We start from the raw sequence: 25,749 nt of genomic DNA, 5'->3' as shown, positions 1-25,749 counted from the left end.
CTTTTTATGGGTACGCAATCACATTCATACAAGAGCAAATTCACAGACACACGTAAGAAGGTAAATACTCATACATGTATATTTTGTTTAGCTGAGCACTATCCGACAGAATGCCCTGAAGTAACAGACGCAAACATAAGAAATCAAATTGTAAAACAGAAACAGTTATGCTTTAACTGTTAAGGGTCACACCAAGTGGCCGCATGCCAGTCTACTGAACGATGCAAAAAGTGTAACGGAATACATCATACTAGCATATGTAAAGGAAAAGAGGTAATTCCACAACAGTCAGCAATCAAGGTAGTTTAAACACCAAACGAGACTACAGTAATGTATTCATCACATCAGAGTCACGACATTCTCCTAAAAACAACAACTGCACCAGTTGTTAATAACGAGTAAGAAGTCGAATGTAACATCTTATTTGACGAGGGGCCACAGCCTTCTTTAATTTCATAACTCAGAAATTAACTGATAAATTAGAAATAAATCCTACAGAAAAGCATTCATCCGCCTGTGTTTTGAGATTTATCCCAGAAGATTCGCAACTTAGACACTGCAACAATACAGTTACAGACCGACACAGGAGAAAAAGTTCATATCGACACACGCATTGTTCCAGAGATTGTAGTTCCGATTTAAAACAAGACTTACAAGGAACTTGCCACATTTAAACTTAAGTACAGAACGTTTCGAAATAGACTTACTCATAGGCGCCGACTACTACTGGCAAATTATCGAGGACAGAGTTATAAGAGGAAAAGGACCCATCGTTGTACAATCAAAGTTCGGATGTGTGTTATCAGGACTAATCAATAGAAACATCAACCATCCGAAAATATCTACAACTCTGGTAAACGTCATTGAAGACAAGAACACTGCGAATAAGGAAAGTCCACGGAAAAGTTGTTATGGAAACATGACAGTTCAGATGATATACCTTCAGGTACGACATTTGCCAAAACAAGACCAGAAGACACATCACAATGGCTCGTACAAAGTAGATCGCACATGAACCATTTGAGGAAAATTTCCAAGAAAGTAACTTGCTACCTAGACGAACGAACACACCCTCAACTGGTCGAGTCAAGAAGCCAAATAGATACAGGAAAGGAACTTACAACGCATAAAGAAAATAACCGCTGAATGAAGCTACCGTATGTGGCAGAAAAAAAATCCATGAATGGACTATGAGATAAACTTTAGTTGACAGCAGTTAAGGTTGATTAACTAGATTATTTAATTTGAGATGGACACTAATTTAAATTTCTTTTATCTATATTGTGAACTTACAATTTCTTAAAATTTTTCGTTACATATTTCAATTTTCTTGGCCCCAAAAATGTCGGAAAATACGCAATGTACAAACATTATGCTATGGTAACATCGTAACTATAGCTATAGTGAGTGACGTTATTGTATTATTCATTACCTATCACTACAATTAAACGTATATAGAAAACACAACGCATTTATTGAGATTCTTCAACAATCATACATTCGGAACTCCTAAGAATATCTTTACGGCAACGTTTCAAACCTGTCTAAACTCATTTCAAAGATATTGACCCAGGCTATTTCTCACTTTAATATTTTTCTCGGACCCGGTCACGTCTGGCCACCACAGAGGTTTAAAGTTGTCCATTTACGTATTTTTCATATCAACCACACATTCGGTACTTACGGCATATCCCTACAACAAAGTTCCGAACTGGACCTAGCTCATTTCAAAGTTATTGACCCAAGCTATTCCTCACTCAAATATTTATCTGGGATCCGGGCCCGTCTGGCCACCACAGAGGTTCAAAGTTGCCCATTTACGTATTTTTCATATCAAACACACATTCGGTACTTTTCGGCATATACCTACGGCAAAGTTCCGAACCGGACATAGCTCATTTCAAAGGTATTGACTTAGGCTATTCCCCACAGAAATATTTTTCTGGGATCCGGGCCCGTTTGGCAACCACAGAGGTTCAAAGTCGTCTGGGGTGGTCACCGTCATTTAAGCAGTCTATGGTAGGTGTTCACTATACATTTCTTTTCTTTTTTGGCTTTCCATAAATATTTATATTTATATTTCTTGATGTTTCTGGAGTGATCGGTTTTTGATTCATATTTTATATATTAAATTACATCTTTGGTGAATCTTCGGTAATGTTTTATTGATAAAAATCTATATAACATAAAGACAAATATGCAATTTATATCAGGGTTTTTATTCGAGGACAAAGAAAATTTATGACAGCTTGAAGGGTCATAAAGTGGTATCTTTTCCCTCATGCTTTTTAGTGATTTTCAACTAAATTTGAATATTGAACCGACTGCTAGTAGCCGGTTGGATATTGAATATCAATTATCGAATGTCAAATAACAGAGAGACCGCTAACTTCACATACATATTTTAAACGGAATGAAATGCTTTAAAAAATCAGTAGAAACCGCGAAACTGTCGATTTCCGCTGTTAGATTGCATTTAACTAAGATTTAGCGATTTTTGGAACGTTTGAGCCTCACGCAGTTTTTTGGTTTTTAGACATATCATCAAAATTGGCTGCTGGAAAAAAGTGGCTGCTATCTTGATTGGCCGATAAAAGTGGCTGCCAGCTTGAGTCTGGTGCTTAATTTTCATCTTTTTTTTTAAGGAAACGACAATATTCACAAACTCACTTCAAGTGGACGGTATGAACTACGAGTGGATTTAAGTGACTGGCAAGGAGGAACATGGTACGCTATGTACAAGACGTTCAAAGTAGAAAACGAATCATCAAAATACAAACTAACTGTTGGCGGTTACAGTGGCACAGCAGGTATAGTAGTTCACTAGTTCATAAACAACTATGGGTTATGATATAAACTGTTTTTCCGATTTACATATGTGCAAATGGTTATAACTACTTTCGGATTTTTAATTATTTATTCATGGATGTCTCTCTGATTATAATCGTTCTTATTTTTTATTTTATCTTTTCAATACGTTTCCAAATAAAACTTCATCTTAATCGTTTATTATTGTCCAATATTATTAATTCGTATATTTTAACAATTTTGATTCGTTTAGGGATAGTCACGTGATAAACTATATTTTCGAAGGTAGAGAGAAAACGGCAGATAGCAAAAAGCATATTGCACAGAGCATATTGCACGGTTATTTTTAGAATATCTAAAAACCGATTTACTTTGTGTGACGTCATGTAATGAATTTCAGGATATCGTTAAACGTTTTGAAATAAATGGATATCTGACAGTGTGGTCGATTATTTGACGAAAAAATCTTCAAATACATAAGATGTCAAACAAAAAAAAATAATAAAAAATAAATAACAACTAATATGTTGTTATTGTCAAGGAGACAATATGATATCTATAAAATTCAAACAAAATCAAATGACGATTTTGATACAAATATGCATAATGGTCTGAAATTAATAATATAACAAATATAGCCTTTGTATTTGGTCAATACAGGATATATTGACCCAAAGAAGTATATCGACCTCGGACTTCGTCCTCAGTCAATATACTTCTTTCAGGTCAATATATCCTTGAATCGACCTCATACAAAGGCTATATTTGTATATTATTTTGTAATTAAAATCTCTCCCATGCGGTGCAGTGATAACAAAGATCTTGTTTTCGCTTGAATGAAAATATAACTTGTGTAATTTATTTTGATACAGGTAATAACCCATATTATTATATGTAGGTAGAAAATAGGTTACAATTTACAGGTATAAACAATTATCCCATATGTCACAGTGACTTCCTTAAGCTTTATAGCGACAAAGATAAAAAAAAAAAAAAAAAAAAAAAAAAAAAAAATAGGACATTTGATCTGATGAACAACTCATTATTAGAATAATTTCTTTTTGCGAATGAATATGAGATTTGTAAGATACATGTAACGTATTAGCGAAAAACTAATTAACAGAATAATTGTTTAAATATCCGTTCTGATGCATGTTAACAAAACCCAAAGCACACAATCAACACCAATCATCACAGGGACCCACCAGATCAGAATCACCAGCACCAGCATTGAAAAGTTTCCCTAAGGATAGCCATACCTATCATGCAAATCATCACAATGTTATCAAAATGTTTAATGTGAACAAATTGAATCAAGGACTTAACTTTTAGTTACAATTTACCAAGTATAAATTTGATCTTAAAAGCGAACTTGTGTACTTTTACAATCGCTGAAAGTCAAGTTAAAAGTTGAAAAACTCAAAACAGTTTTTATTATTTTATGTACTGTTGTGGGGTACTTGTCTGACCAATAGGTATAACCATAAAGCATCTTGGTAAGTATAAATCAGACTACTGTTTTGGTAACAATGTTTAACTATATTTCAACTAACAGTATAAAACGGAAATTCTGGCGAAACTGGTATGTTATATCTATTTCACTGGCTGTTACATATACATGCTGTCAAATCTATTTTTGGCACGTCGCTATAATAATATCAATGCAAGTCGCCAAATTGAGCTTAATATATTCATACTAATTTCTAAGGTAACAAATCAACAAAATAACATTCGGAGTAGAAGTTTGCAAAGTAACTAAGTTATATTATGCACGACCGTTAACCATTTGACTCGCTAAAGACACGGTGATTTTTTTCGCTGCGTTGAATGTCCATGAGTGACATTGTGCTGTTTTCTGAACTCTGGTCGGAATTGTTTGACGATAAGACTGTTTTAGTAAGCGTGGCCAAAATCAAACGAAAAATGACCCCAAAATATTTTTTTGAAAAAAGTAGTTTTATATACAATATATAGGAAAAAATCTCAAGTGACGAATACTTTTGGCCACACTCTTAATTTGACGTTGGTAGTTCTTTTTCAACTGTGTGTCAATTAAGAGTCAAAAGTAAAAAAAAAAACAAGTACGATTCATTATATCTTCAGCAAGAATTATAATTTGTCATTTTTTATAACAGGTGATAGTCTCAAGTATCATAATGGCTCTAAGTTCTCTGCAAAGGATCAAGACAATGACAGTTATGCCAACGAGTGTGCAAAAGAGGCAAAGGGAGGATGGTGGTATAGCGGTTGTCATAAATCAAATTTAAACGGTATCTACAAAAAAGGCAAATCAGATTATTGGAACGTGGTTAGTTGGAGAGGAACAAAAGGAGACACTTATTCATTGAAGTTTGTTCGCATGATGATAAGAAGATATTAAAACTATTGTCAGAACACGCGGTTTTTCGTTAGATATTTCCCAGTTTTTTTTTTACGCAATGATATTTATTGTGGAACTTGTTAATATGTTAGTGGTTTTTGGATCAATGCATAACCTTCCTGTTTGACAATATTTAAAATTAGTGGAGATAGACTAAAACAACATCTAACTTTACAGTAGTATCAATTTATAAAGATGTCCTTCTACCAACATTTGTTTTTCAATTGTTACAGTTTTTTGCAGATGGCTTATTTGCGATTTTGTGAGTTATTATATAATTTTTATATAATTATAATTATAACATGTTTGGTGTCCTGTTCTGATATGTTTAATATTTTTTTGTAATATAAGTGTTGTAAATAAAGATTTTAGCTGACTATTTTTGTTATTTATTGCCAGCTTTTTGTTTGTTGTCCGAATAGTTTCGTCTTATCAAAATACGAAGGAATGTCATTTTCCAATGTCTTTGTCCAAGTATTTTTCAAACGAAATTGATAGCTACCGTTTGTTTATCTATAGAGAGACTACGTAATCAGGAAGAAGTTTTAAACTGCAGTTGCATATTGATGTTTATCTATTAAAGAGATCTAAAAAAAAATCACCTGAAAAATTGTACGCCAAATGGTTAACTCATGAATTACTATTCAGTTGTTGTAATTCACAACTAAGTATGTTTTTTTTTACCAATTTCGTAACAGTGAAATTTAAGCACTACTGGTGGCTGACTTTGACGTTTTTCCTATGAAAACAGTGCATTACTGTACATGAACGTGTGTATAAATAGAGCTATATTTTTGCAATTCTATTAACAAAAAACAAGATCTTCAAATAGAATTCAAAGATATTTCTACAAATTATAATTTTTGAAACATTTAAAAAATGATAAATTATGTGATAAATGATAAGTTTTCGTCAAACTTGTCAAATTCCACATCTAAATTACACCACACATGTAGTGATATGTTTATGTAGTTTCCCTATTCATTAATTATGAACTAATAATTTAGAAACTGCATTTTTTTCACACAAAAAATCTAACAAATATATTTTTTTTCTCTTAAAGAGCCACTGATTGACTAATTTATTATTTTGGTTAATAGAACAAATAATCCTTATCAATGTAACAAGTACCAATCAAACAATCAATATCAATGTAACAAGTACCAATCAAGCATTCAATATCAATGTAACAAACATCATCAATCAATCAATATCAATGTAACAAACACCAATTAATCATTCAATATCAATGTAACAAGTACCAATCAAACATTCAATATCAATGAAGCAAGCACCAATCAATCATTCAATATCAATGTAACATGTACCAATTAATCATTCAATATCAGTGTAACAAGTACCAACCAATCATTCAACATCAATGTAACAAGCATCAATCAATCATTCAATGTCAATGTAGCAAGCACCAATTAATCATTCAATATCAATGTAACAAGCACCATTCAATCGTTCAATATCAATGTAACAAGTACCGATCAATCATTCAATATCAATGTTACAAGTACCAATCAATCATTTAATAGCAATGTAACAAGCACCAATCAATCATTCAATATCAGTGTAACAAGTACCAATCAACCATTCAATATCAGTGTAACATGTACCAATCATTCCATCAATATCAATGTAACAAGCACCAATCAATCATTCAATATCAATGTAACAAGTATCAATCAATCAATCAATCAATCAATCAATCAAAACTAATGTAACAAGTACCAATCATTCATTCAATAGCAATGTAACAAGTACCAATCAATCATTCAATATCAATGTAACAAGTATAAATCAATCATTCAATATCAGTGTAACAAGCACCAATCAATCATTCAATAGCAATGTAACAAGAACCAATCAATCATTCAAAATCAATCTAACAAGTACCAATCAAACATTCAATATCAATGTAACAAGTATCAATCAATCAATCAATCAATCAATCAATCAATCAATCAATCAATCAAAACTAATGTGACAAGTACCAATCATTCATTCAATAGCAATGTAACAAGTACGAATCAATCATTCAATATCAATGTAACAAGTATAAATCAATCATTCAATATCAATGTAACAAGCACCAATCAATCATTCAATATCAGTGTAACAAGCACTAGTCAATCAATCAATACCAATGAAACAAGTACCAATCATTCATTCAATACCAATGTAACAAGTACCAATCAATCATTCAATAGCAATGTAACAAGCACCAATCAATCATTCATTATCAATGTCACAAGTACCAATTAATCATTCAATATCAGTGTAACAAGCACCTATCAATCATTCAATATCAATGTAACAAGCACCAATCAATCATTCAATATCAATGTTACAAGTACCAATCAACCATTCATAATCAATGTAACAAGCACCAATCAATCATTCAATATCAATCTTACAAGTACCAATCAATCATTCAATATCAATGTTACAAGCACCAATCAATCATTCAATATCAATGTTACAAGCACCAATCAATCATTCAATATCAATGTTACAAGCACCAATCAATCATTCAATATCAATGTTACAAGTACCAATCAATCATTCAATATCAATGTAACAAGCACCAATCAATCATTCAATATCAATGTTACAAGCACCAATCAATCATTCATTATCAGTGTAACAAGCACCAATCAGTCATTCAATATCAATGTAACAAGCACCAATCAATCATTCAATATCAATGTTACAAGTACCAATCAATCATTCAATATCAATGTTACAAGCATCAATCAATCATTCAATATCAATGTAACAAGTACCAATCAATCATTCAATAGCAATGTAACAAGCACCAATCAATCATTCAATAGCAATGTAACAAGTACCAATCAATTATTCAATATCAATGTAACAAGTACCAATCAAACATTCAATATCAGTGTAACAAGCACCAATCAATCATTCAATATCAATGTCACAATCACCAATCAATCATTCAATATCAGTGTAACAAGTACCAATCAATCATTCAATATGAATGTCACAAGCACCGATCAATTACTTAATATCAATGTCACAAGTACCAATTATTCATTCAATAGCAATGTAAAAAGCACCGATCAAACATTCAATATCAATGTAACAAGTACCAATCAATCATTCAATATCAATGTTACAAGTACCAATCAATTATTCAATAGCAATGTAACAAGCACCAATCAATCATTCAATATCATTGTAACAAACACCAATCAATCATTCAATATCAATGTAACAAGCACCAATCAATCATTCAATATCAATGTTACAAGCACCAATCAATCATTCAATATTAATGTTACAAGCACCAATCAATCATTCAATAGCAATGTAACAAGTACCAATCAATCAATCAATATCAATGTAACAAGTATCAACCAATCATTCAATATCAATGTTACAAGCACCAATCAAACATTCAATATCAGTGTAACAAGCACCAATCAATCATTCAATATCAATGTCACAATCACCAATCAAACATTCAATATCAGTGTAACAAGCACCAATCAATCATTCAATATCAATGTCACAATCACCAATCAATCATTCAATATCAGTGTAACAAGTACCAATCAATCATTCAATATGAATGTCACAAGCACCGATCAATTACTTAATATCAATGTTACAAGTACCAATCAATCATTCAATATCAATGTTACAAGCACCAGTCAATCATTCAATATCAATGTCACAATCACCAATCAATCATTCAATATCAGTGTAACAAGTACCAATCAATCATTCAATATGAATGTCACAAGCACCGATCAATTACTTAATATCAATGTTACAAGTACCAATCAATCATTCAATATCAATGTTACAAGTACCAATCAATCATTCAATAGCAATGTAACAAGCACCAATCAATCATTCAATATCATTGTAACAAACACCAATCAATCATTCAATATCAATGTAACAAGCACCAATCAATCATTCAGTATCAATGTTACAAGCACCAACCAATCATTCAATAGCAATGTAACAAGTACCAATCAATCATTCAATATCAATGTAATAAGTACCGATCAATCATTAAATATCAATGTTACAAGCACCAATCAATCATTCAATAGCAATGTAACAAGTACCAATCAATCAATCAATATCAATGTAACAAGTATCAACCAATCATTCAATATCAATGTTACAAGCACCAATCAATCATTCAATATCAGTGTAACAAGTACCAATCATTCATTCAATAGCAATGTATCAAGCACCAATCATTCATTCAATATCAATGTAACAAGTATCAATCAATCACTTAATATCAATGTAACAAGCACCAATCAATCATTCAATATCAATGTACCAAGTATAAACCAATCATTCAATATCAATGTTACAAGCACCAATCAATCATTCAATATCTGTGTAACAAGTACCAATTATTCATTCAATAGCAATGTAACAAGCACCAATCAATCATGCAATATCAATGTAACAAGTACCAATCAATATTTCAATATCAATGTAACAAGTATCAACCAATCATTCAATATCAGTGTAACAAGCACTAGTCAATCATTCAATATCAATGTAACAAGTACCAACCAATCATTAAATATCAATGTAACAAGCACCATTCAATCATTCAATATCAATGTTACAATCACCAATCAATCATTCAATATCAATTGAACAAGTACCAATCAATCAATCAATATCAATGTAACAAGTATCAACCAATCATTCAATATCAATGTTACAAGCACCAATCAATCATTCAATATCAGTGTAACAAGCACCAATCAATCATTAAATAGCAATGTAACAAGTACCAATCAATCAATCAATATCAATGTAACAAGTATCAACCAATCATTCAATATCAATGTTACAAGCCCTAATCAATCATTCAATATCAATGTTACAAGCACCAATCAATCATTCAATATCAGCGTAACAAGCACCAATCAATCATTCAATAGCAATGTAACAAGTACCAATCAATCAATCAATCAATCAATATCAATGTAACAAGTATCAACCAATCATTCAATATCAATGTCACAAGCACCAATCAATCATTCAATATCAGTGTAACAAACACCAATCAATCATTCAATAGCAATGTAACAAGTACCAATCAATCAATCAATACCAATGTAACAAGTACCAATAATTCATTCAATAGCATTGTTACAAGCACCAATCAATCATTCAATATCAATGTAACAAGTACCAATCAATCATTCAATATCAGTGTAACAAGCACCAATTAATCATTCAATATCAGTGTAACAAGCACTAGTCAATCATTCAATATCAGTGTAACAAGCACCAATCAATCATTCAATATCAATGTAACAAGTACCAATCAATCATTCGATATCATTGTAACAAGTACCAATCATTCATTCAATACCAATGTAACAAGCATCAATCATTCATTCAATAGCAATGTAACAAGTACCAATCAATCAATCAATCATTCAATATCACTGTAACAAGTATCAATCAATCATTTAATATCAATGTAACAAGCACCAATCAATCATTCGATATCATTGTAACAAGCACCAATTAATAATTCAATTTCAATGTAACAAGTACCAATCAATCATTCAATATCAATGTAACAAGCACCAATCAATCATTCGATAACATTGTAACAAGCACCAATTAATAATTCAATTTCAATGTAACAAGTACCAATCAATCATTCAATATCAATGTAACAAGCACCATTCAATCGTTCAATACTAAGGTAATAAGCACCAATCAATCATTCAATATCAGTGTAACAAGTACCAATCAACCATTCAATATCAGTATAACATGTACCAATCAATCCATCAATATCAATGTAACACGCATCAATCAATCATTCAATATCAATGTAACAAGTATCAATCAATCAATCATTCAATCAATCAATACTAATGTAACAAGTACCAATCATTCATTCAATAGCAATGTAACAAGCACCAATCAATCATTCAATGTCAATGTAACAAGTACCAATCAACCATTCAATATCAGTGTAACAAGTATCAATCGATCATTCAATATCAATGTAACAAGTACCAATCAATCATTCAATATCAGTGTAACAAGCACCAATTAATCATTCAATGTTAATCTAACAAGTACCAATCAATCATTCAATATCAATGTAAGAAGTACCAATCAATCATTCAATATCAGTGTAACAAGCACCAATCAATCATTCAATATCAATCTAACAAATATCAATCAATCAATCAATCAATACCAATATAACAAGTACCAATCAATCATTCAATATCAATGTAACAAGTACCAATCAATCATTCAATATCAGTGTAACAAGCACCAATTAATCATTCAATGTTAATCTAACAAGTACCAATCAATCAATCAATACCAATATAACAAGTACCAATCAAACATTCAATATCAATGTAACAAGCACCAATCAATCATTCAATATCAATCTAACAAATATCAATCAATCTATCAATCAATACCAATATAACAAGTACCAATCAATCATTCAATAGCAGTGTAACAAGCACCAATCAATCATTCAATACCAATGTAACAAGTAGCAATCAATCATTCAATATCAATCTAACAAGTAACAATCAAACATTCAATATCAATGTAACAAGTACCAATCATTCATTCAATACCAATGTAACAAGTAGCAATCAATCATTCAATATCAATCTAACAAGTAACAATCAAACATTCAATATCAATGTAACAAGTACCAATCAATCATTCAATATCAGTGTAACAAGCACCAATCAATCATTCAATAGCAATGTAACAAGTACCAATCAGTCATTCAATATCAGTGTAACAAGCACCAATCAATCATTCAATATCAATGTAACAAGTACCAATCAATCATTCAATATCAGTGTAACAAGCACCAATCAATCATTCAATATCAATCTAACAAATATCAATCAATCAATCAATCAATACCAATATAACAAGTACCAATCAATCATTCAATATCAATGTAACAAGTACCAATCAATCATTCAATATCAATCTAACAAGTATCATCATTCAATATCAATCTAACAAGTATCAATCAATCAATCAATCAATACCAATGTAACAAGTACCAATCAATCATTCAATATCAATGTAACAAACACCAATCAATCATTCAATATCAGTGTAATAAGCACCAATCAATCATTCAATATCAATCTAACAAGTACCAATCAAACATTCAATATCAATGTAACAAGTATCAATCAATTAATAAATCAGTCAATCAATCAATCAATACCAATGTAACAAGTACCAATCATTCATTCAATATCAATGTAACAAGTATCAATCAATCACTTAATATCAATGTAACAAGCACCAATCAATCATTCAATATCAATGTAACAATTATAAATCAATCATTCAATATCAGTGTAACAAGCACCAATCAATCATTCAATATCAATCTAACAAGTACCAATCATTCATTCAATAGCAATGTAACAAGCACCAATCAATCATGCAATATCAATGTAACAAGTACCAATCAATCATTCAATATCAATGTAACAAGTATCAACCAATCATTTAATATCAGTGTAACAAGCACTAGTCAATCATTCAATATCAATGTAACAAGTACCAACCAATCATTAAATATCAATGTAACAAGCACCAATCAATCATTCAATATCAATGTTACAATCACCAATCAATCATTCAATATCAATTTAACAAGTACCAATCAATCAATCAATATCAATGTAACAAGTATCAACCAATCATTCAATATCAATGTTACAAGCACCAATCAATTATTCAATAGCATTGTTACAAGCACCAATCAATCATTCAATATCAATGTAACAAGTACCAATCAATCATTCAATATCAGTGTAACAAGCACCAATTAATCATTCAATATCAGTGTAACAAGCACTAGTCAATCATTCAATATCAGTGTAACAAGCACCAATCAATCATTCAATATCAATGTAACAAGTACCAATCAATCATTCGATATCATTGTAACAAGTACCAATCATTCATTCAATACCAATGTAACAAGCATCAATCATTCATTCAATAGCAATGTAACAAGTACCAATCAATCAATCAATCATTCAATATCACTGTAACAAGTATCAATCAATCATTTAATATCAATGTAACAAGCACCAATCAATCATTCGATATCATTGTAACAAGCACCAATTAATAATTCAATTTCAATGTAACAAGTACCAATCAATCATTCAATATCAATGTAACAAGCACCAATCAATCATTCGATAACATTGTAACAAGCACCAATTAATAATTCAATTTCAATGTAACAAGTACCAATCAATCATTCAATATCAATGTAACAAGCACCATTCAATCGTTCAATACTAAGGTAATAAGCACCAATCAATCATTCAATATCAGTGTAACAAGTACCAATCAACCATTCAATATCAGTATAACATGTACCAATCAATCCATCAATATCAATGTAACACGCATCAATCAATCATTCAATATCAATGTAACAAGTATCAATCAATCAATCATTCAATCAATCAATACTAATGTAACAAGTACCAATCATTCATTCAATAGCAATGTAACAAGCACCAATCAATCATTCAATGTCAATGTAACAAGTACCAATCAACCATTCAATATCAGTGTAACAAGTATCAATCAATCATTCAATATCAATGTAACAAGTACCAATCAATCATTCAATATCAGTGTAACAAGCACCAATTAATCATTCAATGTTAATCTAACAAGTACCAATCAATCATTCAATATCAATGTAAGAAGTACCAATCAATCATTCAATATCAGTGTAACAAGCACCAATCAATCATTCAATATCAATCTAACAAATATCAATCAATCAATCAATCAATACCAATATAACAAGTACCAATCAATCATTCAATATCAATGTAACAAGTACCAATCAATCATTCAATATCAGTGTAACAAGCACCAATTAATCATTCAATGTTAATCTAACAAGTACCAATCAATCAATCAATACCAATATAACAAGTACCAATCAAACATTCAATATCAATGTAACAAGCACCAATCAATCATTCAATATCAATCTAACAAATATCAATCAATCTATCAATCAATACCAATATAACAAGTACCAATCAATCATTCAATAGCAGTGTAACAAGCACCAATCAATCATTCAATACCAATGTAACAAGTAGCAATCAATCATTCAATATCAATCTAACAAGTAACAATCAAACATTCAATATCAATGTAACAAGTACCAATCATTCATTCAATACCAATGTAACAAGTAGCAATCAATCATTCAATATCAATCTAACAAGTAACAATCAAACATTCAATATCAATGTAACAAGTACCAATCAATCATTCAATATCAGTGTAACAAGCACCAATCAATCATTCAATAGCAATGTAACAAGTACCAATCAGTCATTCAATATCAGTGTAACAAGCACCAATCAATCATTCAATATCAATGTAACAAGTACCAATCAATCATTCAATATCAGTGTAACAAGCACCAATCAATCATTCAATATCAATCTAACAAATATCAATCAATCAATCAATCAATACCAATATAACAAGTACCAATCAATCATTCAATATCAATGTAACAAGTACCAATCAATCATTCAATATCAATCTAACAAGTATCATCATTCAATATCAATCTAACAAGTATCAATCAATCAATCAATCAATACCAATGTAACAAGTACCAATCAATCATTCAATATCAATGTAACAAACACCAATCAATCATTCAATATCAGTGTAATAAGCACCAATCAATCATTCAATATCAATCTAACAAGTACCAATCAAACATTCAATATCAATGTAACAAGTATCAATCAATTAATAAATCAGTCAATCAATCAATCAATACCAATGTAACAAGTACCAATCATTCATTCAATATCAATGTAACAAGTATCAATCAATCACTTAATATCAATGTAACAAGCACCAATCAATCATTCAATATCAATGTAACAATTATAAATCAATCATTCAATATCAGTGTAACAAGCACCAATCAATCATTCAATATCAATCTAACAAGTACCAATCATTCATTCAATAGCAATGTAACAAGCACCAATCAATCATGCAATATCAATGTAACAAGTACCAATCAATCATTCAATATCAATGTAACAAGTATCAACCAATCATTTAATATCAGTGTAACAAGCACTAGTCAATCATTCAATATCAATGTAACAAGTACCAACCAATCATTAAATATCAATGTAACAAGCACCAATCAATCATTCAATATCAATGTTACAATCACCAATCAATCATTCAATATCAATTTAACAAGTACCAATCAATCAATCAATATCAATGTAACAAGTATCAACCAATCATTCAATATCAATGTTACAAGCACCAATCAATTATTCAATATCAGTGTAACAAGCACCAATCAATCATTTAATAGCAATGTAACAAGTACCAATCAATCAATCAATACCAATGTAACAAGTACCAATCATTCATTCAATAGCAATGTAACAAGCACCAATCAATCATTCAATATCAATGTAACAAGTATCAATCAATCATTCAATATCAATGTAACAAGCACCAACCAATCATTCAATATCAGTGTCACAAGCACTAGTCAATCATTCAATATCAATCTAACAAGTACCAATCAAACATTCGATATCAATGTAACAAGTATCATTCAATCAATAATTCAGTCAATCAATCAATCAATACCAATGTCACAAGTACCAATCAATCATTCAATGTCAATGTTACAAGTACCAATCAATCATTCAATAGCAATGTAACAAGCACCAATCAATCATTCAATATCATTGTAACAAACACCAATCAATCATTCAATATCAATGTAACAAGCACCAATCAATCAATCAATACCAATGTAACAAGTACCAATCATTCATTCAATAGCAATGTAACAAGCACCAATCAATCATTCAATATCAATGTAACAAGTATCAATCAATCATTCAATATCAATGTAACAAGCACCAATCAATCATTCAATATCAATGTAACAAGTACCAATCAATCATTCAATATTAATGTAACAAGTATCAATCAATCATTGAATAGCAATGTCACAAGTACCTATCAATCAATCAATATCAAGGTAACAAGTATCAACCAATCATTCAATATCAGTGTCACAAGCACTAGTCAATCATTCAATATCAATCTAACAAGTACCAATCAAACATTCAATATCAATGTAACAAGTATCATTCAATCAATAATTCAGTCAATCAATCAATCAATACCAATGTTACAAGTACCAATCAATCATTCAATGTCAATGTAGCAAGCACCATTCAGTCGTTCAATATCAATGTAACAAGTACCAATCAATCATTTAATATCAATGCAACAAGCACCAATCAATCATTCAATATCAGTGTAACAAGTACCAATCAACCATTCAATATCAGTGTAACAAGTATCAATCAATCATTCAATATCAATGAAACAAGTATCAATCAATCAATCAATCAATCAATCAATCAATCAATCAAAACTAATGTAACAAGTATCAATCAATCATTCAATATCAATGTAACAAGTACCAATCAATCATTCAATATCAATGTAACAAGCACCAATCAATCATTCAATATCATTGTAACAAACACCAATCAATCATTCAATATCAATGTAACAAGTACCAACCAATCATTCAATAGCAATGTAACAAGCACCAATCCATCATTCATTATCAATGTAACAAGTACCAATCAATCATTCAATAGCAATGTAACAAGCACCAATCCATCATTCATTATCAATGTAACAAGTACCAATCAATCATTCAATATCAGTGTAACAGGCACCAAACAATCGTCCTACAAGTACCAATCAATCATTCAATATAAATATCGTCCTACAAGCACCAATTAATCATTCAATATTAATGTCGTCCTACAAGCTCGAATCAATCATTCAATATTAATGTCGTCCTACAAGTACCAATCTATCATTCAATATAAATATCGTCCTACAAGCACCAATTAATCATTCAATATTAATGTCGTCCTACAAACTCGAATCAATCATTTAATATTAATGTCGTCCTACAAGTACCAATCAATCATTCAATATTAATGTCGTCCTACAAGCACCAATCAATCATTCAATATTAATGTCGTCCTACAAGTACCAATCAATCATTCAATATTAATGTCGTCCTACAAGTACCAATCAATCATTCAATATTAATGTCATCCTACAAGTACCAATCAATCATTCAATATTAATGTCGTCCTACAAGTACCAATCAATCATTCAATATCAATGTTGTCCTACAAATACGATTCAATCATTCAATATAAATGCCGTCGTACAGGCACCAATCAATTATTATATATTAATGTCTTCCTACAAGTACCAATCAATCATTCAATATTAATGTTGTCAAACAAGCATTTCCCGCATTTCAATCCGGCATATATCTCCTAAACAAGATCATGGACCTCGCATTTTTTTTTTTTGCTTTTTCAGTTCTGGTGTGCATATACTATCAACGTATATTAGTCTTATAAAAAGTTTGTTTATTTAGCAAACAATTTAACACACAAACAACTGTCTGTAAAGAAATAATGAAAATGCTTTCATGGATTATATATACTAGTATCACATGTACATTTCACTTGTATATATAATTTATACTTGTAACCACTAATTGACACTACTAGACACTTCGTAACTCAATAGAAAGTTTAGCAAACAAAATGCATTTATATCAATCGCAACTTAAATTCTGTAATTCATGCATACCGCAATACATACAGTCATTCACATGTACCTTTATATTAGAACATTATGGAATGAAATAGGACGATATTAGGTTATTTGTTTTAAGAACAATGCAACTTGAGAAAAAAATATATAAATAATCCTCTTTAGTACGATATTAAATATTTCAGAGGTCTTCTCTTGAAGCGTAACAGGTTTGCTTGTCCTTAAATCATCTTAAATCTTTGTTTGTAATACAGAATAGTTTCTTTATCGGATATTAATTGGAAAACGACACGCATTAGACTTCCTTGGAGCGTTTTCCCCTTTGTATATGAACTATTAATTTTCCAAGATTGACGAATCTGTTTTCTTAATTGTTGGCTTCTTACGTCGGTTTCAATTAGTCTTTCAGGAAAGACCTTTGTACTTCTTTCGGACAGTCACATATTTTTATTTCATGAGTCAACTTCAAACATCAAAACATTCTCCTACCCTTTTTATTATTAACGTGAAAAGTTTGAGAAAGAAAAACGTTTTTCATCCGCGATAAATGATTAGACCATTTTTATTTATGACAAGTTAATTTTTTTTAACGAAAAATAAGTAGGATAAAACTATTATACGGACGGGTCTAATTTCGGATCTATCGAAATTTAAAATCGTAAAAACTGATATATTTTTATTCGGTTGATGTGTATGAGCTTTTGATTTGTCATTTGATATGGGAATTTCCCTTTTTAATTGTCCTTGTAGTTCTGTATTTTTGTTATTTTTCTTTTTTATAACAACCCTTCTCTTTTAAAAATGTTCTTTTCATTAAATTGATCTGCTATAATGTCTTATCCCTTTTTGTGTGTGATTTTCTGATTATTTACCGAGTTACTTATACTTATAAAAATTAAAGAGGTAAATCTAATAAATAAATCATAGCTATGATAGAAAAACAAAGGTTGTGGGGTATCCAGTAATAGTTATACACCGAGGGAAAGGGGTGTCTGGATAAGAAACCCCGTCGGCCGTCGACCGGAGGGGTTTCATATCCAGACACGCCGTATCCCGAGGTGTATAACTAACTTACACTCCATTCTACACTCTATAATGTTAGTATTGATTATTAAATGAGAAAAAAAAAAAAAACGATAGCATATATTTTATTGACAATATCAAACCATGATTTATAAAAAAAATAATTATTACATGAAACCCCACTGGTGACCTTTTATGGTTATCTTCGTTCAAACTTTGACAAGTGAGTATATTTTACCAATGTCAAGGTTGTTTTGAATATTCCAATTAAATCCTCGAGTTAACAGGGATCAGCATTTCAAGGTTGACCGTATCGTGTTTTCATATTACAAACACAAAATACGTCATGCGCCTTGTATGCAGTTGTCAATATGGAAGGGTATGAGACGGACGACATTTTTTGGCAAGCGCTGGATGTAGTAGAAGAGACTAAAGATAAAGGCAATATAATAACCCAAAGTACTTACCTGTATCAGTTTAATAAAAATAGATGCTAAATTTTTTTTTTCGCTATTGGAATTTCCTAAAAAAAAAAAAATTTTTTATATCTTGTAACAATTTGTAGTGAACACTATTAGTAATTTCTTATGTTCATGCTATTTAAGGAATAATCAACTTCTATTGTTACGAATAACAATTGACTTTGTTTGCGGGATGTAGAAGCAGGGATTTCCAGAAACGCTGCTTGTCACAGGCTGTGGTCAAAATCCATTGTTATTCATAACAATAGATCTATTCAACTTACACGTGTTTCAAAAATAGAAACTATTAAGTATAACAATAGAACTGGGGTGTAATCCATGATACAAAATCAGTACATGCCCAGCAAAATATACACTTTTCAAAATGGCACTTTTCACAAAAATTTCTGAATCAACAAACGGTGCATTATTGAAGTTGTGTGGTGTTAGAAATAAATAAAAGTGGATGACAAAGAATTAGAAAATAACTAAAAGGATCTATAAAGAGTCGATATGATATGCTGTTGACTCTTATCTCAGTCAAATTATTTATTAAATCATGATGTGAAACATTAAAGAAACGATCGGCAGTATCGTTTTGAAACCTGATGTAAATTAATTTCATTTTGAAATTGATTTTCAAGAGAAGAGATACCTTAATTGGGATTAAACCATTTTAAGTATTTAATTTTCTCCAAATAAGTGGGAATAATACCATAAAGATAATTCAATTTATTTGAAATACAAGTCATATTCATTATCAAACTTAAAAATGATCTGACAAACATAAAAGATTATGTCTCATATCGGTTCGGAGTTTGGTCCCAAAGTCCTTTCAAAAAGATTTTATCACATTCTGATTTAAATGCGACATTGCAATGCAGACATTATGTACACTATAACTTTAATACAAGTAATCTGAAAAAAAAAGGATGTTTTCTTTTCTGTTCTTTAAAGTTTATAATGAAGATTAGTTGGTTGAGATTTAAGCGAGATTATCCCCCTTTTACAGGTACATTGTATATGTACAGGTGCTCTTGTGAATCCTCCGACTAGTAAAAAAAACTAAATGTTTGTATTTCGTCATATCTAAATGTGTTTGTGTCATTTACAGAAATTTGATGTTGATGGTAGGTCTTGAATAGTCGCTGGTAATTTTATTTTTATTTTATTACATTTCTTTCTTTCTTTTTTTTTTTTTTTAGATCTGAGGCAATTTAAAGATAGACATACACGTATATTGTACAAGCGTTTGACTGTCATTAGTTTACGACCCTTTTTTGAACCCTTTAAAAAAAATACTTCACATCTTAATTTACATAGCGTAACAGGAATACAAACTATTGGGCAAAGTGGTAATAGGAATTCTGGGATACTGTCAGCTCTATATTGAAAAAAAGATAGGAACTGTATTTACACTGATGTCACACATATGAAGGATACATGTGTTGCTGGCAGTCTTTTTCAAACGCTGTCGATTCACTGCAAGTCTGAACGAAATACTCTGTTAAAATAAGATCACTCTACATCATTCTGTAGATTTAAGAACAAAGTAAAATTAAAAAAAATACTGAACTCCCGAGAAAAATTCAAAATGGAAAGTCCCTAATCAAATAGCAAGATCAAAAGTTCAAACACATCAAACGAATGAATAACAACTGTCATATTCCTGACTTGATACAAGTATTTTCTTATGTAAAAAATGGCGGATTAAACCTAGAAGGTATAGTAGGCAAAGATGTCATAAATAGGGATTCAACAGTCAACATTGTGTTATGTTCTTAATCACTATAAAACAAACAAATGTGTCAACGAAGAAATACAAAGAGGCATATAGACAAAGTACAGTTAATTTAGCAAAAATGAAAAACAAAAAACAAATTTACAATAGTACAATAACACAATGACGGGATGTATACATGTAAGTACAGAGCTCCGTCATATGTATCAAAGAAACACAAAAAGGCATATAGACAAAGCACAATAGCAAAATAAAAGACAGGAATGGAAAAATTATCGGGAGAAAGGCGTTGTGTGAAAATCGACTAATTATAATATAAAGTTGTCAGAACAGAACAGGAATGATCACAATGACTGCAAATTTCTGATATTATTAAGACTGGTGAAACTATATTTCAAAATTTTAATTGGAACCACTTTAACCACTTACTTATTCCCTCATTCAATTAGCCAGTAACATATTGAATGGCCATTGAAGTATTAAATGTCATCCTATTATTTAAGCTATCAATTAAAACAAACCTGCTGGGTATTTCTTATTCCACCAGACAACATATTCATTACTTAAGTGACGAAATTACAAGTCTGTAGAATCAATATTGCAGTCTAAAATATTCAGTATGAAAGTGACGTGATACTAAAATTCCTGATACTTAGTATAGCTAGATGTAAAACGTCCTAAATTCACATTAACTTAATATGACTTTTGGTGAACTAAAAGTTAATTTTCTATCAGACTCAGCGCAAACACGTTCCTGTAGCAATGCCTTCAATTATTCAAAATGATCAAAACTAAATTCCATAAAACAATTCAGATGATATAAAATTCAATTTTGGTGGAATAAATTGAGAAACCGGCCTGACCTCTAACACTCTAGGGGAGCAACGAATGTCAACGAAACTGCAAATAAACGATTGTAGCAGCATCATTTATGGATTGTATGTATAGGTGATAGCTATTCTTTATTCCGGGTGGAAAGTTTTCAATTTTCCTTCATTGTATTTTTCATAACTAAAATCTGTGAAATTATTTAGATTATATGACTATCCATACGAGGAACGTGGAGTGAGTAAATCGTGCTTTCCACTCCCGATATAAAAGTAGTGAGGCTAGAACTTATCGGAAGTACAGTACGTACATAAAAATTAGAACGCATTTTAAATAAAGACAACTGTAGTATACCACTGTTAAAACAGTCACATATCGATTCCGGATAACAAACTAAAACCGAGGGAAAAACATCAACTAAAAGAGGAAAACAACGAATCAGCAGAAATTAACACTGACCTACAAAAACTGCAATCTCCAACATACACAGAAACGGACTGTTTATAACAACATTCACATGCCTAACTTGGTACAGGACATTTTAAGAAAAGATGGTTGCTTGAACCTGGCCTCATGTCTAGCCAAATTTAGCTTCTTTTTTTTTTGTTAAAGATACCGGCTTAAAGGACAAAACTTCGTGAGAAGAATACGATTAAAACAAATTAACGCAAGACCACTCAGCACAGAGGATTACATATTGAATAAATAATATAATATTACAAACTGTACAGTACAACATGTAATCTGCAAATGAAACAACGGACACCTCATAGGAAGTAATAACAGCACACCAGGATACCACAAACGAAATGTTAACTGTGCGTTACATGAATGGACTCACGTCACAACTCTGCACACAATGACCCACCGAACCCACGTATACAATCACTTTAACGGTAACAATTTTTCCGCACCAGATGCGCATTTCGACAATATATGTCTTTTCAGTGATGCCCGAGGCAAAAATTTTGTATAAATTCTTATTACAAAAATGAAGAGCCATAATGCAATTAGGAACAACAAGTATAGCCAAAGCGATAAGAAAGTAACAACCAAATGCATGAATGCCAGACATATAAATACAGAAACACGTTGCCCCGAGAAGCAAACATATTAAGACAAAACCCTTGTATTCATAATTTAAAGATGTGTTCTTCGTCTATGTTCCAAGTACAGTATTTTCTTTTAGAATACATACCTTTGAATTTCCAAATCATCAATATGTTGGCATGTTAAACAATCGCTTTGTTTATGATATTTCTTTATAGTCAATAACAGCGATAAAAAAATATTTATATGAAAAGATAATTACAACAACATGAATTAAAGTTCTTAATTGAAATAAACACATAATTATTTCCAAAATATTATGATAATTATAACATGTATTCGAACAAGAATTATTTCTCCATTATATAGAAAAGATCAAAGAAAAATGAAAACATATAACAATAAAAGAACGAAGTTCTGCAAAGACGCAGTACTATCAGTGTAATTAAATGTTCAAGCTTAAGTCAAGCAATTATAGTTATGGAAGATAAGATTGGATGATGTTTAAGTGCAACGGATACTGAGACACTATATCACATTCTTCGATAACAGAGTTTTATGAACAATGTTGTGCTCTTTATTTCAACCCCTTACCGTTCTGACATTCGTTCCTGAACAATAAGTTCAGATTTATTAAGTTTGTTAGTTACGCAATTTGTTGCATTTTTAAAATCGAGGGTTCTCGTCATCAGTGACTCAGCAGAAGATTGTCGAACCAGGGTATGTGAAATAACGTCGCGTCCTTTTGTAAAAAGGTTCATCGAAAGACACCAAGTTGTTGGTAAATATTCCGTATCAACTTCACAAATAAAATACACGATGGTCTTGCAGTATAGATTCAAGGTACATGTTCTGACGTTGATTTTCATCTTAGTAACGTGTTACAGTGTTCTTTTATTTGTCTTTGTAAATTATTACTTTAACTGGTCAGTCTAATTTTGGTAATAATTTGACATGGATCGGTACTTATACATCCCGTCATTGAGTTATTATATAAAAAAAGAAGATGTGGTATGATTGCCAATGAGACAACTGTCCACAAGAGGCCAAAATGACACAGACATTAACAACTATAGGTCACCGCACAGCCTTCAACAATGAGCATAGCCCATACCGCATAGTCAGCTATAAAAGGCCCCTATGTGACAGTGTAAAACAATTCAAACGAGAAAACTAACGGTCTAATTTATATAAAAGAATGAACGAAAAACAAATATGTCACACATAAACAAACCACAACCACTGAATTACAGGCTCCTGACTTGGGACAGGCACATACATAAATAATGTGGCGGGGTTAAACATGTTAGCGGGATCCCAACCCTACCCCTAACCTGGGACAGTGGTATACCAGTACAACATAAGAACGAACTAAAAAAATCAGTCGAAATAGGCTTAACTCATCAGATGGACAAAAATACAAGTAGACGTGGTTATGCAAAGGTTAATTTTTATATTCTTATCTTTCGTTTTAATAGCCAATGTACTTTGTCTATTATATGCCGTTTTGTTTTTCTTTGTTGATTTCTTTGTTTGTTTTATAGTCATTACGATTATTACAATTTATGTTTTACCGTAGAACAAAATTGAACATTTATATAAAAGAACGAATTTTACTAGTTTTTCTCTAAAACTTGCTTTTAACAGTTCAAACTAATTTAAAACTCATTTAGACAGTACAACCCTGAAAGAGATCCTGGCAGTTATATTATACAATATTACAGTCCGTGTTCTGGTGTTTTTTTGTTGTTTTTGACTTTATAAAACTTCTTCTTAAGATAGATTTCAAGTGTAAGCCTAATTACATACATATTCAAGCACCGGAAGTCATTTTATGCAACCATGCAATCAATATGTTAAGCGTCCCATGCGATGGAAACCCTCTCTAAACTAATATTAAGTTTCAGTAAGAAACGGAGATGTATGGTTAAGAGAAATATAATGAATAGATTTGCTATCATATCAACTACAAGGAGCTTTCTACGACTTAATGTATTTTACAGATGTAATTAAATTAGGATATAGCGCTTCAGACAATTATGTAAATAGTCAGTGATTTCCATAATTGTTCCGTCTATCCATAATTGAAGAAATACAGAGTAATGGTTTGAAGCCATAGTTTTGTCAATTTCTATTACAGTTTTGTAAATAGCGAACGGCTTTTTCATCATCTTTCTATTCAAAAACAATTTTCATCAACGGCAACGTAAATTGACTTGTAAAAAATTCCGCGGTAATTATAAGAACACTTCTGTTGCACGAAAATATTCACGAAAGGTTTATACCGCTGTAAAATTAAGGTGATTTTTTTACAAGATTTGTTAAGATACATGTACCAGAATTTGATTTCCTGAAAGTTTTTTTTTTACTTTTTTATGGGGTCAAACAAAACTTTCAAGAATTATATCTCCGCAAAGTTTTATTTGAAAGTATGAATACATTGAATTGAGAATGTATATCATTGAGACAACGCTTATGAAGTATTATATAACGTTTGTATTTCATCATATCAAACTGGTTACCTTTACACTTGTCTTACTAGCCCGCTTTATAGTACAAACATAGTATATATTCCTATCAGAATCGAATTCATTCTATCATGCCATGGCCTGTACATAAATAAGAAGATGAGGTACGAGTGCCAAAGAGATAACTGTCAATCAAGGGCACAAATACATAAAAAGATATCAATTGGGCCTACAGGT

At 30.9% G+C, this 25,749-nt stretch overlaps 1 protein-coding gene across 1 annotated transcript in view; it reads left to right on the top strand.

Annotated features, from left to right (window-relative positions):
- Nucleotides 1–5,558, top strand: part of LOC143078288 (uncharacterized) — a 47,574-nt gene extending 42,016 nt beyond the window's left edge. The window contains exons 4-5 of the mRNA XM_076253192.1: nucleotides 2,646–2,810; nucleotides 4,944–5,558. Coding sequence (XP_076109307.1) covers nucleotides 2,646–2,810; nucleotides 4,944–5,188 — 410 coding nt within the window. The 3' untranslated portion in view covers nucleotides 5,189–5,558. The remainder of the gene's footprint in view (nucleotides 1–2,645; nucleotides 2,811–4,943) is intronic.
- The last annotated feature ends 20,191 nt before the right edge of the window (nucleotides 5,559–25,749 follow it).

This window comes from Mytilus galloprovincialis, chromosome 6 (assembly GCF_965363235.1).
Source record: "Mytilus galloprovincialis chromosome 6, xbMytGall1.hap1.1, whole genome shotgun sequence".
NCBI lineage: Eukaryota > Metazoa > Mollusca > Bivalvia > Mytilida > Mytilidae > Mytilus > Mytilus galloprovincialis.
Note: the sequence above shows the minus strand (reverse complement) of the source record. Positions and strands in the feature narration are given on the sequence as shown.